The sequence below is a fragment of the Labrus mixtus genome, chromosome 16 (assembly GCF_963584025.1).
Source record: "Labrus mixtus chromosome 16, fLabMix1.1, whole genome shotgun sequence".
In the NCBI taxonomy this organism is placed as follows: domain Eukaryota; kingdom Metazoa; phylum Chordata; class Actinopteri; order Labriformes; family Labridae; genus Labrus; species Labrus mixtus.
Window position 1 is genome coordinate 5155234 of NC_083627.1, and position 18817 is coordinate 5174050.

Genomic DNA, 18817 nt, shown 5'->3' on the forward strand with positions numbered 1-18817 from the left:
AAATAAAACGAATTTTAATTCATAATAATAAATAAATAAATAAATAATAATAATAATAATTAGAACGAATTAATTTGACCTCCAAGGTGTCCAAATTAAGGCAAATCCTTAAACCAAACTCGGGTATAAACACTTCTGTTTTATTGTAGTATCAGAATTAGTCATGCCAGTGGTTATATTTCCATGCTGTGGTGACTTTTCAGTGTAGACAAAAGCTGGTTAGTTATCATCACTTGCATCCAAAATAGTTTCAGCACATGTATTCATCAAGACCCCGGGTTGTAGTTTTTAAGGTCTTCTGTCACCAGCAAGGGTTCCCAAAGTGTTCAAGAAATAGGAAATATTGCAAAAAAGCCACTAAAAATGCAGCAGGACATTGTGAGCCGAACAGAGGCCGGTCTCAAAACCAAGACCTCTTATGAATGAACCTCTCTTTCAGTGCACTACACCAGTGACCTTTCAAGCAGATATACAAACATTATTTTAATGCCCATTTAGAAATGATGCACGCATTGAAAATCATCTCCATACTCTCATTTATCTTTACATTGCACCTAATGGGGACACGACAGAGATCAGGCCTCTATTTGCAAAGACTTCATTGAGTCTGGGAACCACTTGCCAGTGCACTATCCCATTTACCTGAGCTATATCAACACCTAGATTCTCCATCAGGCTTCTATTAAGGCCTTGCACTAAAAAAATTAAACCTCCAAGCCTTTGCTATCAAAGCTGCTTTTATTCTGACTTTCTCAAAAGGATTATGTTTATTTCTTTTTTGAGTTCTGCCTAGTGCTTGGGGTGTCAGTATTGAAGGGTTACCTCAAACTGCACATAGATTAACCATATATACACATGATCCACTGACATTAATAGCAAGATATTCCCAAGATAATATGTGTTTGTCAATTCAGAGATCAGCTTTTCCTTTCCACGTTCACATTCCTGACAGACTAATAAATTAAAAGGAAATTGGAGCTATCATTCATGTCACATTTAGTAGTTTAAAACACAGCAAATGTCAACTAAAACAAGAGGAAGAAGCAGGACTTTGCAGGACAATAAAAAAGGGGAAATCATTCAAAAAGTAAATTCCTTGTGGAAGGTTCATAATTTAAAGTAAAAAGAAAGTTTGGTGCAAGCGTGGTGGTGCTGTGGAGAGGTTGGTTTCCTTGAAGCAGAGGTGAGAGGTTCGGTTAGCTACACAGTTAGCATCCAGCCTTCAAACGGCTGAGACAGGTGGAGGAGGCGTTTTCAGTTTGTAGTCCTTCAGTTTTTTTTTTTTTGTTGTTTTTTTTCACAAACTCTGTGTGTGTGTTTTTTTTGTGGTCCAATTTCAGACAGAAATTGTCTCTTGTTCTTATTCCTTTTCCTGGTTTTTTATTGTTCAGGTGGGTGGGAGGGTGCAACATTGTGTTTGTGATGTTAACGTGAGTCCAGTCCACTATCATTGTGGCGTCGCATCTCCGTTCACTTCTACGCCGTGCTGCTGCAGCTGTGCTCGAAGAAGTGCATTATCATTCTTCAGTTCCTCAATCTAGAAATACAAATCAGAGATAATTAGACACACAGGAAAAGAAACAGTGGTTAAACAAATTGGTTTAGAAATGACAGAATGCCGGCACATTTTATTTTCAAACATTGCCCAAAGATTCTTCTGAGTTAGATGGAAATGGAAATGGAAAGTCGACCTGTTGTCTAAGCAGCTCGTTGTCCATCTCCACTCGCTCCACCTCTTTGTAACTCTCCTGCAGTCGCTGGTTACTCTGACGCAGCTCTCGGATGTAGTCACAAGCTTTGGACAGGATGCCTCCTTTACTCTGAGAAACACAGCACAGCGACATTTTAAAAAAGACCAAAGGGTTATTCATGACTCATCAAATCCTTTGGTACTCACTTTCCTCTTAGATCTTCTCTTCAGTGACTAAACTATAAAACAAGCTTTCAGTCAAACTCTTAAGTAACATGTGGAACAATATGTCTCAGCCTAAAACACTTTTTAAATGAGGCTCATTTTGACGACTACTGGAAGTGCTTTGTTGACGTTGCATTTGATGTTTCAATCTGACTTTCACTGATGCAGGCATGTAGCAGGTGAAAGTGCATTTATTCAGAAATGGACGAGGTCAGCGTTCAGCAGAGACGAATTAAAAAGACAGACAAGAAAGCAGCCTCTGACTTCAATCACCGCCATCTTCAGGTCCAGATTCAACCGATAAAACAAAGACAGAGAGAATTATGTTGGCTCTATAAAAAAAGATTCTGAGTTGTATCTCACCGCAGCACTCACCGCTCCGGTTCTGCTGTCCACGCTGCAGTCAGGGATGATTTTCGAGAGCGTCACAATCCAGTTATTGATTTTGTCTCTTCTTCTTCTTTCCACTGCAAAACAAAAAAAACAAAAAAAACAGACAGGAGAAACAAACCAACATGTCATTATCAGATAACGTTTTTAAACAGGCTATAATTCCATCAGAAATGGAAAACGTCTGGGTGCTGTTTGTACACAAATGTGCAAAATGTAACTGTTTAGCGTTTAAAAACAAAAGACAACATGAGCCCTCTGAAGAACGCCGTTTCAAGACGTCACTGTGACGCTTCACCTTCCATATAAATATCGCAGGGGCGCAATCGGAGGACGAAATGATTCACCTCTGTAACGACTTTGGAGGTAGTAACAGAGGGATCAGCAGAGCCAGCGGGGAAGAGCAGGTCTAGCCGTGCCGAGCTTCCCAAACGCCAAAACATGTTGACAATTCACAGACTGGGACACCGATATTACACGGTCTCAGAATCAATATAAATGTACGAAGACGTGATTTTGCGGAAACGCGGTCTGAAAAGGGCTAATGTTTCAAAAACGCCTTTGACACCCAACGAAATACCTTCATTGTGCTGCGCTCTTCGCCGCTCATCTCTGGGCGCCCGAGGACCGTCCACCTTCCTGTGAAAGACAGCGAAACACGCGTGACGATTTAATCGTGAATAAAAAAAAAATGTCACACTTTCATTTTAGTCTGAAAAAAAAAAAAAAACCCCAACTGAACTAGAAATGTCACGATACCAGAACTTTAAACTTAGATATGTCAAAAGTAAAAGTCAAACTATGCCCGGCTTCATCACCACGGCAACAAAAGAGCACGGTCTAAATCACACAAATATGTTGTGCAATATATTTGTGCAAGTCAGACCTCTCTCTCTCTCTCTCTCACTCACTCTCTCTCTCTCTCTCTCTCTCTCTCTCTCTCAAAATATGAAAGAAGATGTGTAGTTTTTTATTAAAGCTTTGGTACTTCTTTAATCTATTGACCATCAAAGTAACGGAGATCTTAAAGTTTAAAACATGTGATATTGAAAAGTATAAAACATTTGACAACTAACCTGAACTAGCACTTTTTGTTGTCAAGCGTATCTGAACAAAGGTTCGATATTTGATGCTACTTTAGTTCAGGCTGGTTGGCAGGAACGCTCATTTCCACCATTAGTTGGGTGGGAGGTGCAGCACAGACCCCACCCTCCATATTCAGATTGTCTTATTAGTGCTAACAGCTACTGCTAACCTAAAGCTAAACCTGCTAACATAAGCTTCACAACACAAGGATGCTAGCGACTGATCAGAGATGAACGTCTGTCTCTACAACACATGATGGGGGCTGGGTGGGTGGATGGGGGGGGGGGGGGGGCGTATGTGAAAGTTCTTCTCACCAGTTTGTACTGCCATGCTGCAACATCTCGCTTTCACCGAGGTCTCTGGGGATGGCAGGTAAGTAGGACAGAGTGCGGTTTTCAGATGTTGGATGTTTTAAATGATGGATATTGACTTTTTTGTTTTTATTTTGCAACTGTTTTTTTTTTTCCGTACACACAATGACAGAGCTAATCATTTCCAAGAAGGGGAGGAGAAGGAGATAAAAGAAAAAAAAAATCGGATCCACAGGGGCAAAAGAAGAGGTGAAGAGGTGGAGGTGAGATTTTTGTGCAGAAGACGAGGGGAGACTGAGGTGATTTTTGGTAACTGGAGGGGGGGAGGGGTGAAGGTGTGAGGACGCGCTTTGGTATACTCACGCAGTGTAGGTGTGTGTGCGGGGCGCGATGGTGCGAGGGGCCGCCGTCTGCAGGACCTCGGGGGGGCTCATCATCACGTAAAACTGACCTGAACATTTTAAAAAGGGACAAAATGATCAAAAAAAAAGGTTATAATCAATAAATCGTTTTGACCTTTTCCCCCCCTCGAAGTCACAGCCATGTCTTTACCTCCAGCCTGTGTGATGGTTTGGTCGGCGGTGGCCTGCACCGACACGGCCGTGGCCGTTCCATCGCTGACGGTGGTGGCGGGAAAATACGCGAAACGTGTCTCTCCTCCGACCGCCTCTCCAGCGGGACTTCCCCCGTTGCTGAACGGATTTTGGATAACAGCCTGGGAAAAGGTGGCGTATCGGAGACGAGTCAGTGGAGAATAATAAATGTGATGAGGCTGATGACGACACACTCTTACAGCTGCTTCAGTCTCACCTGAGCCACCGCCTGAGGGGCTCCGGCAAACGCCGCCGCAGAGACGACGCTCACCGCTCCGGTCCCGTCGGCTGTCGCTTCTAACTGATCGTCAGTCACCTGAACCACGCGGTAGGTCACCTGAGGACGCGTCACAGAGAGAATATGTTGAAAAGAGGAGAACCGTCACATGTTTTATACGAACGAGCAACAACAAAAAAACGAGACACGTTCACCTAACGGAACTTGGAAAAAAAAAAATCAAAAAAATCTTTTATTAATATAAAATTGTTTTACCATCCTACTGAACTTAAACCTTATCTTTAGCTTTTATTAGCTAAACCCCCCCTGACAATAGTGACTCAGAATACTAATGAAAAATAGTGCCAGATGCCATTAAATATCTTTATCACTTAAAACACTTAAATGTCAGCGAGCTAGCTCCTAGCACCTTAAAGTACTGTTGAACATCCTGTTAATATTCTCCATTAAGAACCTGATGCCCTCCTTTAATGTAGCTCTATGGCTGTGTGTGTGTGTGTGTGTGTGTGTGTGTGTGTGTGTGTGTGTGTGTGTGTGTGTGTAAGGTGTGGTTTAAACACTTTGTTTGTACTCTTAAGGCAACCGTTGCTCCAGTTCTCTAAAACATTCATCTCCACAAGCTTCACTTTGCTGATGGAATGACGGGTCTTTAAAAATCCTGACTCAGCACAATCACATCTCTGTAAAGAGCATTTTGTGTCACATTTGGCGGAAATTTAAGTTTTTTTTTTATGATCAATATTTGATGGAAGTTTTAGTGCTAAAACATAATACTAATACATTTTATTTAATGTTGTTCGCTTGATTACTGATGAATGTGATCAAACTTTAAACCTCCGGCCACTGCAGGAGTCAAAAAAAAACTGCAGTTCCTCAAGTGTCCACTCGAGGCCGGCTGCAAAAGTACAGAAGTAATCAACATGTTTGCAGCCGCTTTCAAATAATAGATCTGGTCTTGATAGCTCACGTTGAAGTTTTATACGACTAATCTGTTTGATTGTATGAAGGCTTAGAGCTTTGCATAGTTAGTGAGGGGGGGGGGGGGGGGTCTGGATGATCTGACTGACAGGTGGGCGTGTTATAGCTTCAGAAACCTCAGTGACATCACTCAGACTACTTCTTTACTTTACAGTCTCTGTGTGTGACTTGTTGTGTTTTTGCAGTGTGATGGTGCTCACCTGTCCTCCACTGTTATCTGTACGGAACTGGTACTGCACATTGTGGTCAGCGAACGCAGCCTGTGGAACACCGGTGATGGTCACTGCCGTCTGCTCCTCCGTCCCCACCGCCTCTCCTGCAACACACGGGTCGGCACGGTTCAGATTAGTGACGCTATAAATCACATTTAAGAGGATGCACGACCGCAGACGTTTACCGTAAAAGATCCTCTAAAATAAGTGTAACCTGAACATGCATCACAGATTTTAAATTTAGGAAAAGAGGAACATGATTATCTTCAGTTGTGAGGATGAGAAGAAACTCTGCTCCCACCTTCCTGTAGCTGCACCACCTCTTCTGTTTCCTGTTTGTCGTGACTGGAAACACAAAGAGAACACAAATGAGAACATTTCCAACTTAACCCCCAACGTTAAGAAAAAAAAAACTCTCAGAAATATGATCATTATGAATCATTCATTGCAAACTGCCTGGGGAGCAATATCTCCTGGAAAGGTTGTAGGGTGTAAGAGCGCCCTCGTGTGGTGACATTAGGGAAAAGATGGCGAGGGGAAAAAAAAAAACAAACAACATAAATAAAAGTGACACAAATAGCGTGCAAGCTGCAAAAAACACGTTTTCTGCACAACTTCCAAATGCAATACAATTATTTGAGATTGAGAATTAAAAATAGAAGTAAAAGTGGTTTGATTTGCAGCAAAGGAACAAAATTAACTTTAGGGTAACTATATAAATATTTCACTCCTTACACCAGCCCTTCTGAATTAATGTAAGCGTTTTAGTAATGCAGCTGCTTTGGTTAAAAACATAAAAACAGCTCAGTGCAATAAGATGTTACCCTGATCAGAAACTCTCCTGTGCTTTTGCATATCCTGTCAAATATAACAAACAGTAATCGTGGTGTTACAGATCTGCAAAAAAACGGCGCAATTTTTTTTTAAATTTGTTGCTTAAATGTTGTTTATAAACGCCGATGTGCATCCTCTCTGCAAGCTGCAAAGCCGCCGACTCCACCATAAGGCAAAACCCCCAAAAAACAATCCAACAAAACAAGTATCTGGAGCATGCAGGTTATAAACAGAGCATTGCGTTACAAGGAGAAAATGGGTTTTAGGCCGGGGTTGGAGCCATGTCTGAGCAGGAAGCGGGCGAGCAGCCTCTCACCTCGCCGAGCTGTCCAGACTCTGCTCCAGCATATCCATGAAGCTTTCTTTTGGCGGTGTGTAAAAAAAACGCCGATATTCAACGACACTGATTTACGGAGATGGAAGCGGTGATCACGGGGACAAACACACGGGTCATGTGAGGAAGACAGTCCAGGACACGTGAGGCAACGACCGGGCAAAGGAGCTAAAATGGAGGCCGCTTGCCGAGCAGGAGGGAGCACGTCTGCGTCTGTGCGGAAAAAAAAAAAACCCAAGGAAAAAAACAACCAGTCCGGGTGTTTTACGCGGAGCCTGCTCTGCCTCGGTTGTGGGGGGTTCAGATCGTTGGAGTCTGCTTGATTTACAGCTGGATTCCCGGGTTGAAGATTATTCCTTTTTTTTTTTTAACTCAGCTGTTTTTGTTTTGCCCTTGGTTTTTCTTTTTGTTGCTCCGCTGCGCACAGCTGCTGTTTGTGCGCGCAAAGCTGCGGCTGCGACATGCGCTCAATAAGATATGGAGTGGACTTGATACTGCGTTTTGTTACGTGTAAAATGTGCTGCTTTTAACTCTTTATGTTGTCTTTTCTTTGCTACATCTCATTCATGTGAGAAACACCTCCGTTTGGCAAGAGTTTGGTGGTTCAAAACGGATAAATGTGTTTATTTATGGGCTTATTTCTGCGTTCAAACTGTTTTTTTTACGCATTTTATTCGCCATTAGCTTTAAATGCGTCATTATATACATCCTCGGGTTGTCATATTCATCGTCTCAACATTTGTATCACAAGGCTGGTCCGTCAAATCAGCTCATTGGCACTTTTTTCAGGTCCTTTGCCCAGGTGACCACTGAGATCCAATACGGGTTTTCCCACAAACCACATGACAGAAGGAGTCCACGTCGAGCCACAAATCGAAGCTCCACGCTCACCCTCTCCTCATAATTCATGGTTTTATGTCACATTAGACGTTTTCACTTTAAAATCATCAGAAAGGTTTAAAGATGGATATTAGTGTCTTTTAGTTGTTGCTGTCATTCAAATCCATGAAGCTGCACGGTTTGGTTTTGCAGCGTCTGTCAGCAGAGGACATCATTTCCTCCTCTAAACATGCACTGAATAATGCAGACCACGACTCAGATTCATAAAGGATTCCCCAATTCAAACTCTTCATGTAATAAAAGTGACCTTTTGAATCAAATCTGAAGTTTTATTGTGATTCATTCAGGTGACATTTACAGTCAGTCACTGCTCGGCTGTTTGAACAATGCATTGAAAGAATAGGAAGTTGTTTGCACATCATTATTCAACAGGATGCAGTCACTTTGCATGCATGCTTCCACACCCTGTTCATCGTTAGTAATCCTCATAGTAGTCTAAATGTAAAAAAAAAAAAATCAAGATAATTTAAAATCAGAATCCACTTTAATTTACTGCAGCCAAGCGAACACATAATAAAGATTTTAAATTTGATAAACTGTGCTCTATATGAACAAAAGTACAACAACAAATATTTAGATAATCAGATAAAGAAAGACTAAGTAAGACAATAGTGCGGTGGTGAGGAGTGTGAAAGATCATAGTTTTATGTTTTCAATGTTTGTATGTAATTTTCAGTTGGGTAAATCTTATTTTTGATAGTAAATATTCTTACTTTGTTATTTTTACTGTATTTTATTTTAACTTTGTTTAATCTCTTAAGGTGAGGTTTTGAGATAAGCCCTCATGGGGTTTCTATCTCACCTGCACATGTGTTTTATTTTTTATTTGTTTTAATTTTCTGTTTGACTCTTCTTTCAAAAAATGTGCAAATAAACTAAACTAAACATGATAATAAATGTAGACTGTATGTAACAGAATGGTGCATTAACATGGGGTAGATCGTTTTCACAGTATTTACATTAAGGCAGTGTGCACAGATTGATGTCAGATGAGGAGGATCATATTTACAAGATCAAGTGAGTGACCCATGACATGTGTTTAATCTTATTTACAGTCACAGTGCATGTTTGGTTTCAGGGTTACCGGTATTATTTTATTTTTTTAACACTTTATTATCGAGGGGGAAATTCTGGTTTACACATTGTGTTACTGAGAGACATGCTTGGAAATACACACATGCACAAACAGGACCTGTATATGGATCTGTTTTAATGGAGAGATGTCAGAGTGAGGCTGCTTCACAGGGAGCGCATCAGAGCTTTTTTGGGGGGTTCAGCACCTCGGCAGTACTCGGGAAGTGGACTAGCACCTCTCCAGCCACCAGACCAAAGCCCATACTCCGGTCCGACCTTCCAGTTCCTAACCCATGTCCTTATCAGACTTTTCTACTGCTCACACGCTTATGATAGTTAACCTGTAAATATTGTTTTAATGTCCCTCACACAAAAAGTAAAAACAAGTAAGTGAGACATGAAACAAAAGTCAGACTGATGTTCACAGTGAGTCCAGTGTGAACATGAGGAAGGTAGACGTTATCCACTGTAGTCCCCCGGTGGTGGTAGGCCTTGTCCCTCTCTACCTAAAGACCCCGCTCTTTCATCAAATTGATGAGGATACTGAGCAGTATCGTATTTGACAGGGACAGTGTACAGCCGCTTAGAGCTGCACCAGAGTTATATGAGCTGATTTACGATCTGTAGTCTCTGAGCAGGGAGACAGAGAGACAGATTCTTTGTTCAGAAACAAAATAAAAACACTAAAAACATCTACACAACAATAAACATAACCACTTTACAAATGCATCAAGTTCCTCCACAGTGACAGACACAATACAATATTGATTCACTGAAAAGCTGAATGATCTGCACCACAGAAACAGCTGTACAACAACATCACATATCTCCATGGCAACACATCGACAATGCCATAATAAAACATCAAAACAATACAACGTCAGGCAAATCAGGCGGAGTTCCTGAAACTTCCTGTGTTTATGCGTGATGATGAGTACAGGATTGAGTTGATTTTTAAACCTGATTTCATCTGCAAACTTAAATTCAGCAGAGCGACAGCCCGCTCTGATTTTACTCGGTGTGGAGTTCAAAGAAGTTGCTGCTGATCGGTGTCACACACTCACCGCTGTCAGCTATCTGAGTGGTCCTTCTTCGATCTGTATGCCGACTCTTTTAGTGGGAGAGGAGCAGGAGCCGGACCATTGATCACTTTGCACAGAAAACAATCATCAGCAGGAAGCACTACATGTACAAAGGTCAAGAGGTCAAACCTCTGAATGATGCTACAGTCGTGCTAACTTGTTAGCTTTTTGTCCACGGCCTTGAGTGTGTTGGTGCGTGTTTTGTGTCGTCTATTTGTCCCAGAAGTGACAATACTGAAAGCTGTATACGTGTATCTGAACTTTACATAAAAAGCATTTGTGCAGCATGATAGTACCAAACATTGTACTAGAACCATCCTCCTTATCATGAAATAAATATGTAACTAGTAACAACATTTGGGTTTTCTATTAAATAAACAGACATCTTAAATTAACACTTTTGTGAGGACACACATAATGAGCTGTATTTTAAATAGTCTATCTCTTTTTAAAGGCAGGCATTTGATAATTAGAGCGACTGAAATATATAAATCCAAGACCATCCCTTCAACATATCAGTGCAGATGTTTTCTTTATATTCTTTTAAATTCACCATGGCCTGGTTGTTCTCTGTTCTCCTGCTCTATAGTTGGGTTTAAATACGTTTGAACAATCTCTATAAACACACCAACACGAGGCAGCTTAGAGGCTGCATATCATATCAAAGCTGGTTTGTGTGTGAGAAACATTTTCCTACGGTTTAACTGCCTTTTTTTTTATTTAGAAATTCTAGTTGAACAAAAAAGGAAGTTATTTATTTAAAGGAAGGTATTGAAATAAGTCCAGGCTCTGAATATGCACGTCCTGTATACCACAAAAGTGGGATCACTGAGGTTTGTGTCAAACAAAGTAATAGAGAAGAAGAGAACTCTCCGGCAAGACGTTTGCCTAAAATGATCCCTGTAAGTTTCATAGCATTGTGCCTCTATTTGACTAGAGGGTGACTCATTCATTCAGACTGCACACCCATTACAGAGAGAGAGAGAGAGAGAGAGAGAGAGAGAGAGAGAGAGAGAGAGAGAGAGGAACAACCACCTACCAAGTGCCAAACTTGAGGCCAAACTCTCTCCTCCCATCTCATTCTTTCCTACATGGGCACTCGGATGGGTTTGCAGACGGAGCTGTAACAGACCGCACTGAGCCAGAGAACTAAGACGGACCCTCACATCACGAGATATCAAAGAAACGTTACAGAGAAGTCTACAAATATCCTCGCAGCAGACTTTTCTCTTCATCTGACCAGCTTTAAAAAAGGTAAATCTTCCTTTTCGAGTGTGTGCAGAGATGACTTTGATGTCTGGGTGGAGTCCATGACCCCTCCCATGTCTTTTCATTAATTATCCTCTTTGTCTTTTTTTTTTTGTTTAATGCCTTTGCGCACAAAAGAGTTGGATGTTTCCGGTAACAGTGGATACTGAACAGTGAATGAAATTAGTTTTTTTTTCTTCTTTTCATACTAATCTTGAAGTTATGACTGTTGTTTAATTGATTCACAGACAAACTATGATGTAAAAATCGACTTTTATGGAAAGATCGGGGAAATTTTTTGTCATTTCTCGCTTGGTTTTAAACATCAGAAACAAAAAAAAATGTATTTATTGTGTTTTGAATACAAACTTCAGTAATCAAAAACCTTGATAATTATGTCTTTTCCTTAAAATACAGCAGAGAAGTGCAATGGCGACACCCAAAAACACTCCCCGCGGAGCAAACACACCACTGTCCCCCAACCGGATCACCCGGCTCCAGGAGAAGGACGACCTGTGCAACCTCAATGACCGACTGGCCGTCTACATCGACAAGGTGCGCTCTCTGGAGGCCGAGAACGCCGGCCTGCGGATGCGCATCACGGAGTCAGAGACGGAGGTGACCCGGGAGCTGACCGGGCTGAAGGCGGCGTATGAGACCGAGCTGGCCGATGCTCGCCAGACTCTGGACTCTGTGGCCAAAGAGCGAGCCCGTCTGCAGCTGGAGCTGGCCAAGCTGAGGGAGGACTACAAGGAGCTGAAAGCCAGGTGGGTGACAGCACATCAAAAATAAATCTCACAGTTTACCTTCACAGAACAGTTTATCAGGGCGCGGTTAGGGGGGTGGGGGGTTTAGGGGTGCCCAGGCCCCTTTGAGGCCCTGAATTCCTTAAGACCACCCCTGTGAGTTTTTGAAATGTAGTTTCTTCATCATTTCAGTGAGACGTTGTTACCTTCTATTTAGATTTCTTTCTAATTAAAGGCTGAGTTTGCTGGCCATAAAACAGGATTCAGCACACTCAGGATTTTGTCGTAAAAGCCACGTGTGGTCTGGCAGGTCCAGAAGCTAACAGCTGCTGGTGTTAGCAAACAAATTGCTGTGTAAAGGTAATTTCTGAGTGTGTTTGTGGTCTTCATGACTCATCTTTACTTAAGCGAATGTTGCACCACATTGTGGCATTTAATAATATCCCGTAATCATCATGTGAAGTAAGAGTGGGTGCTGCTCAGATAAAACAATAATCAAGTATTTAAGTCAGGATTTCCAAAACAAAACAACAGAACTGTAGAAATCAAGTTTTTGTGGGATTGCATATTAAAGAGAAAAGTTGTGTAACTATTTGGCTCTTTTAAAAGACACCACTGATCTGATGATCATGAGAAACGGACGCCTCGAGGCTTCTGAATTTCCCCTTTCAAACCAAATCTCTCTCCGTCAAAGGCGGCCACGTTTCCATGAATCCAGAGTGAGAGGGTTTTGTGATCGTAGTGTTAATATGTCAAACATTTGTGCATGTGATCAACAGCAGCAGAACACACTTACTCATCAGCTCCTAATATAGCAGATGCTTAAAAAAAAGTCTTATAGCTGCACAGAGCGGACCACACCCTTTTTCTTCCTCGCACCCTCCTCATCGCTCAGTTTGACGTCGGACTTCCACTCCGTCTCCTTCCCATGCTGCCTGATGACTAACTCTTTCCCCTAGCCTCTCCTCCTTCACCAAAGTAATCATCACACACATAATACGTGGCAGTGTTTGGACTTCTCCACTCTCGCCTCCATTATTTTTCCATAAATACTGAGACGATGGCCGTTTGGCAAAGCCAAGCCGTTGCCATGGCAGCGTCTAAGCTAAACACCAACGGCTGTGGCTTGTGGCTACCAGATCCACGGGCTCTGATGCAGGATGGATTGCTGCGGCCTATGAGTCATATGCACCGAGGTCTTTCCCTGTCGTTGGCTACATCCCTATTCAAAAATAGCTCATATTTGTTTCATTAGACTGTAAAGGAAACTGTAGTAATTTAGTTTCCACTTGTTTCTTAGGTTACGAAGCAAAACACATGCCTGTTCTTTTGTACTGTAGTATCCTCTTTCAATCCTCTAAACACATCCAGGAAAGTGCAATCACAAACATGTGAGACTCTTCGTGTCCTCACAGGAACACCAAGAAGGAGTCGGAGTTGATCGGAGCGCTGCAGAGGCTCAAAGACCTGGAGGCTCTGCTGAACTCCAAGGATGCGTCCTTGACCACGGCTTTAGGAGAGAAGCGTAACCTGGAGGTGGAAAACAGGGACCTGAAGGCGCAGGTTGCCAAGGTAAACTCATCCGAAGTGAAGTTTGAAAGCAGCTGGAAACACATCTGGGGTTTAATGTTTCTGCAATTAGCTCACCAGCTCTTAAGTCTGACACTTCAAATCCTGTCGTGTTTTCCACTCTGTGAGGATAAATGTCCCAGACACAACTTGTTTCCGGCTAAAGGCAACATATATTTGAGTTTTTCCAGTCGACATCACAAGCCTAGAGGACTTACATATTTCCCTAATAAACATAAATAATGAAAATTTCTCAGACATAAATATTTGTGCATGTTTGTATGAGCAAAATTACAGATTTATTGACCCACTCTTTCTGTTGTTTTGACAAAAGGACACACTGCAGCTCCCTTCCTTTATATACTGCTTATTTCTGGACCCTGCGTAGTGTTTATGTGAATGTCTGTGTTCATTCTCAGTCTCTCTTTGTGCTTTCTTAGCTGGACACCGGATTAAACGATGCCAGGAAGCAGCTGCAGGAGGAGATGCTGAGGAGGGTGGACGGAGAGAATCGAATACAGACCCTCAAAGAGGAGCTGGAGTTTCAGAAGAACCTCCAGTCTGAGGTCAGAATCCTTTTCAAAAGAAACTTCAACTTCTTCTTCTTCTTATTGTTTTTTTTTTTCTTTCACCGCATAAGCCCCCCTTCTGTTGGGATTGTAAAATGCTTTATTTTTATTCTCTTTAAGGAGCTGCGGGAGGTAAAACGGCGTCATGAGTCTCGTATGGTCGAGTTGGACAACGGACACCAGCAGGATTTCGAGAGCAAGCTGGCTGAAGCGCTGGTGGAGATGCGTAGTCAGCACGATCTGCAGATCAAAATGTACAAAGATGAGATTGAGAAGACCTACAACGCAAAGGTAGACCTCCAATAAAGTAGAAAAGAGAGGGAGAAAAAGTTACTTTACAGCTCATGCACTTGTTTTCTCTTCTGGTTCTTTGGAGGAGTGGAGGATTAAATATTTAACAAACAGCAGTGAATAATCCATTGCATCATGAGATGGCATCAGCATCCAGTAGCTGCATGAATTGATGATATTGTATTTATCTTTGCGTCTTGTTGTTTCTTGTCAGCTGGAAAACGCCCGTCTGTCGGCCGACAGGAGCAGCCACCTGGTTGGAGCCACACACGAGGAGCTCCAGCAGACTCGAATGCGCCTCGAGTCAGTGTCGTCTCAGCTCAGCCAGCTGCAGAAACAGGTGATCTGAAATGAGCCGCTCACACAGATCACATGATTCATGTGCGGCGACATAATACCAGTGGCTCTTAGAAGATGAAAAGCAAAAGAGGGCATAATTTGACAAATGACTTATATCACCCAAAATTAGGTCAGTAATCAAATGCATTGTTATTGCACATGGTAAGCAGTCATCCAGCTGTTATTAGATTCATACAAAACCTTATTTTTTTACTTAGGATGTCACAGAGGAGATAAATGAGGAGCTAAACCCATCAACAATTCAATAAAGTAGATTAAAACAGCAGACAAAAGAAGATTCTCAGACATACTTGTGTGACAGTAGCACTCGTCTTTGACTGATTTCTTTCCTCTGACCCAGCTCGCAGCCCGCGAGGCAAAGATCAGGGACCTGGAGGACGCGCTGTCTCGGGAGCGGGACACCACCCGCCGCCTTCTGGGAGACAAAGACAGAGAAATGGCTGAGATGAGGCAGCGAATGCAGCAGCAGCTGGATGAGTACCAGGAGCTCCTGGATGTCAAGCTGGCCCTGGATATGGAGATTTGTGCTTACAGGAAGCTGCTGGAGGGAGAGGAGCAGAGGTATGATAGACCAATCACCATACTCGCTCAGGGTGGGAAATGCATGCTGTTAAATAAATAAAAAAAGTGCCCTGCTGTAGTAAAAACTTTTCTAAAGCTTTCAGAGAATCTTACTTAAGTGCTCCCAAACTGACAATTAATCAGTAAAATCTGGTGAGACAATAAAAACAACAATAATAATTATTGGCCATATTTCAAGTTAAAACTAATGAATTAACAAACCCATACGCTACTGCTAGAAGCTAGTCTTAACATTAAGACTCTCTCATAGCTAACTGAAAAGCGTTGGGCATTACAGTAAGGACAGCTCATTTAGAAATGTTATTTTATTAAATATTGATGGTAGCTAGCTAATGTGACATAGCTGTGTGTGGCTAGCTAAAGAAAGAGTCATTAAAGCAATATAATTGAACCAATTTGGAGAGCTAATTCAGAACCGCTAACATTAGCGTTCAACCACTAAGTTGTTGTGACTTAGCTGTTTGTAGCTAATAAGTTATTAAAACTACATATTTTGACAGCTAAGTCACAACTGCTAATGTTAGCCTGCCTTGCTAACAACAGTGTGATCATTAGCTGAACTGACAAAAGCTAGCTTCCCACCGAGCATGTGAATAAGCTACACTGAGGGTTTGCAATGCAGCACTATTACTTATTCCATAAGCTAATAATAGCTTGTCATTATTCTTCCTCATTGGTTAATAAACATCTTTACATTTGTCTCTACAGGCTGCGCCTCTCCCCGAGCCCCCCGCCCGCCAAAATGACAGGAAGTCGTTCCTCTTCTTCCGGAGCTCACGCTCGATCAGTTCACTACACTTCTCCGAACTCTGCTGTGAAGAGACGCCGCCCCAACGACACAGACAGTGAGGCTTCCAGCTTCGCAGGCGGCGCTTTGGCCCGGACTCGCATCACCCAGCAGGCCTCAGCGAGCGGACGCATCACTGTGGACGAGGTGGACCTGGACGGGAAATACATCAAACTCAGCAACAAATCCGATGAGGTGAGAAAAATGAATGATGTGAAATCTGATTTATTTTCTGCTTGTTTGTGGTGGATTTGACGATCTGTAATCTACCTGTGACTTCATCCCTCCATCAGGATCAGAATCTGGGGAGCTGGCAGGTGAAGCGGCAGGTTGGATCCGGCGCCGCCATCTTCTTCAAGTTCCCGGTGAAATTCGCCTTGAAGGCCGGACAGAGGGTCACGGTAAACAGCGTCTTCACTCAGCAGAATCACAAATTAACACAATGAGTGAGCGGTAATCTCATCTTCATGTATCTTGTTTCATGGTTTTCAGATCTGGGCGTCTGGTGCTGGAGGAACCCACAGTCCTCCCACGGACCTGGTGTGGAAGACTCAGGCCTCCTGGGGCACCGGGGACCTGTTCCAAACCACCCTGATCAGCGCCAATGGAGAGGTCTTTGATAATGAATAATATGAAATATGATTATGTGAAGTAGAATTATGTCAGAAATTAGCAAAACATCATAATAAATAAACACTTTTTACTTTTTCCTCCAGGAAATGGCCATGAGGAAGGTGACGCGCACACAGTTTGAGGAAGACGATGACGACATGGTGAGAGAAAATGTGCTGTTAAACGAATGCATACACATTCATAGGAGACACCAGAACAATCAATTCAAAGTTGGTGTGATAATCACAGATTTGAAAAAAAAAAAAAAAACAAGGAACAGGAGCGATATTCAGAAAATACGACTTTTAAGTTTTAAAAATTAAAGTTACTATAATTAAATATTTTGCTTACAAATACAAAAAAATAAAGCGGATTTGCAATGTTGATTTATTTACTGAATAAAGTGTTGCTTTATAATATATTAATAAGAAAAGTTGAAAACAACCAGATTGTGCAGGATAAATTAACATTTTTATTATAAGTTTATTCAGATAAGTTTTAATCAAACTGCTGTTATTGTGGATAAATGCATTTGTTTTTTTTAGTTTTTAAAATCGGAGAAAAAGAAGTAAAATATGCACCTTACAATTTTCCTTTGACTCTTCTCCTCTGTCGCCCCCCGGTGGTGGAACGAACTACCTAACGCCATTCTTTCTGCAAACTCCCTTTGCACCTTTAAGAGAAAGCTAAAGACCCAGTTCTTTCTGAACACCTACGACCCCATCTGACAGCACTCACTCTCGTTGCCCTGCTAAGCCTCACATGATTTGCTGTTTTGAAAACCAAAGATAAAAGAAAGAGAAACAAATAGGAAGAGGAGTAAGTGTTGGAACAGTGGTGGTGATAAACGCCGGTTGGATGGCTAATGAATTTTTGCCTAGGGCCCCAATAGACTGTAGAATCGCCACTGGTCATGGGCAGTGTGTCCATATTGAATGCTCCAGTATCTACACTGTACCTGTCTTTGTGCCTCAGCAGGTTGCTCACAGCACCTGTGGGGACAGCGAGTACAACCTGCGGAGCCGGACGGTGGTCTGCGGCTCCTGTGGACTTCCCTCGGACAAATCCGGCAACTGCTCCGTGACGTCTGCTTCCCGCTCGTACCGCAGCGGAGGAATCTCCGAGGGTTTACTGCCGCAGTCCTACGTGTTCAGTGCCAGCACGCCTCGCAAGGTGACACACACACAGACGACCTATGACCTTTTGTGTTTTTAAAAGATCCTGTTAGAAGAAAACAAAAAATTAAGCTTTTATGAAATCTAAATGAAAGTTTAAGACGGTTTTTGTACGATTTCTCTGTAAGTGTTTGAGTTTATCTATGTGATAACGTTGTCATTGTCGATCTTTTCTCTCAGACTGGAACCAGACTGGAGAGCTGTCCGATCATGTGAGCCGGTGTGGATCCACCTGGAAACACTTCATCTGTTTTAGTTATTAATTAGTTACCAGTTGATGTTATTTAGTTCAAATCATGTACTTTGGAATATTTTCAAGATACTGAATGCAATAAAACTTTATACTGCTTTTTTTTATAATGTAAATAGGCATGCTTATGATATACTGTCTTGAATTCCAGTGGTTAGTGAAGCAGTCACCTTTGTTTGAGGAGGGGACATTTCTTCATCTCGCAGTAAAAGATGAAACTACCATCTGCTTTACCAGCGTCAATCTGCTGTACCCACTTCTATAATCTAAAAAGATGATGATAATCAAAGCTATATCCGGTTGATAAAGTTATACATTTTTACTCTAGTGCTATTTGTATCACCTTTCATTTAGATTTTCACGACGCTCTGTCAACATGCTGATGCAACAGTGTTGCAGTACATCGTTTTCTTTATTACAACAAATACATTTAATTTTTTTTCTGGATTTAAACAAAGTTAAACACCAAACTTGCCTTAAAGCGACAGGATATTTTGTATTTTTGCTGAGATGAATAAACATGTTTTCAGATCTTGGTCCATGATTTTCTTGTGCAACAACAATAGAAACACAGAACATGCAGGCTGATTTAAATGCATAGTTAAATCTATTTGACTGACCGATTGTGGCTGTTTTGACTGTGGTTAATTTTCATGTGTGGTTCTTTGATTTTTTTATTTT

General features: G+C 41.9%; 3 protein-coding genes across 12 annotated transcripts in view; 1 reads left to right on the forward strand and 2 right to left on the reverse strand.

Moving 5' to 3' along the window:
- Window positions 1–119: 119 nt before the first annotated feature.
- usf2 (upstream transcription factor 2, c-fos interacting) lies at window positions 120–7384 on the reverse strand. 6 transcript variants are annotated; one of them, XM_061059003.1, is made up of 11 exons: window positions 6874–7384; window positions 6025–6068; window positions 5712–5827; window positions 4513–4632; window positions 4255–4417; window positions 4066–4153; window positions 3706–3750; window positions 2886–2944; window positions 2291–2382; window positions 1692–1820; window positions 120–1537 (listed from the first exon to the last, which is right to left on the reverse strand). In XM_061059003.1, exons 1-11 carry the CDS (start codon window positions 6909–6911, stop codon window positions 1448–1450), a joined length of 984 nt encoding a protein of 327 aa, XP_060914986.1. In that variant the 5' UTR covers window positions 6912–7384; the 3' UTR covers window positions 120–1447. The 6 variants fall into 6 exon arrangements, 4 of the variants coding, with proteins under 4 accessions (XP_060914986.1, XP_060914985.1, XP_060914988.1 ...); XM_061059002.1 differs by having other exon boundaries at window positions 2279–2382; window positions 6874–7383; XR_009676083.1 differs by having other exon boundaries at window positions 1517–1537; window positions 1692–2194.
- LOC132990650 (uncharacterized) overlaps window positions 4484–18817 on the reverse strand; it is a 270244-nt gene continuing 255910 nt past the window's right edge. For both annotated transcript variants that reach the window (XM_061059000.1, XM_061058999.1), the window contains exon 4: window positions 4484–4497. The gene's annotated coding sequence lies outside the window, so the exon portion shown is untranslated. The remainder of the gene's footprint in view (window positions 4498–18817) is intronic.
- Window positions 10961–18672, forward strand: LOC132991343 (lamin-A-like). Of its 4 annotated transcripts, none has more exons than XM_061060092.1 (13): window positions 10961–11201; window positions 11613–11962; window positions 13357–13513; window positions 13951–14076; window positions 14203–14370; window positions 14585–14710; window positions 15071–15291; window positions 16021–16294; window positions 16393–16500; window positions 16592–16711; window positions 16816–16872; window positions 17687–17884; window positions 18067–18672. In XM_061060092.1, exons 2-13 carry the CDS (start codon window positions 11625–11627, stop codon window positions 18100–18102), a joined length of 1929 nt encoding a protein of 642 aa, XP_060916075.1. In that variant the 5' UTR covers window positions 10961–11201; window positions 11613–11624; the 3' UTR covers window positions 18103–18672. The 4 variants fall into 4 exon arrangements, with proteins under 4 accessions (XP_060916075.1, XP_060916073.1, XP_060916072.1 ...); XM_061060090.1 differs by having other exon boundaries at window positions 11616–11962; window positions 14200–14370; XM_061060089.1 differs by having other exon boundaries at window positions 10963–11201; window positions 14200–14370.

What these genes read in the sequence shown, in the direction of transcription:
- LOC132991343 (XM_061060090.1), top strand. Translation starts at nt 11,625, where the DNA reads ATGGCGACACCCAAAAACACTCCCCGCGGAGCAAACACACCACTGTCC. An exon ending in TCAGCAACAAATCCGATGAG is followed by an intron (nt 16,295 to 16,392) that starts GTGAGAAAAATG and finishes TCCCTCCATCAG; the next exon opens with GATCAGAATCTGGGGAGCTG. An exon ending in TGATCAGCGCCAATGGAGAG is followed by an intron (nt 16,712 to 16,815) that starts GTCTTTGATAAT and finishes TTTTTCCTCCAG; the next exon opens with GAAATGGCCATGAGGAAGGT.
- usf2 (XM_061059002.1), bottom strand. Translation starts at nt 6,911, where the DNA reads ATGGATATGCTGGAGCAGAGTCTGGACAGCTCGGCGAG. An exon ending in AGTCTGGACAGCTCGGCGAG is followed by an intron (nt 6,069 to 6,873) that starts GTGAGAGGCTGC and finishes TTGTGTTTCCAG; the next exon opens with TCACGACAAACAGGAAACAG. An exon ending in ACGAGCTGCTTAGACAACAG is followed by an intron (nt 1,538 to 1,691) that starts GTCGACTTTCCA and finishes TTGTATTTCTAG; the next exon opens with ATTGAGGAACTGAAGAATGA.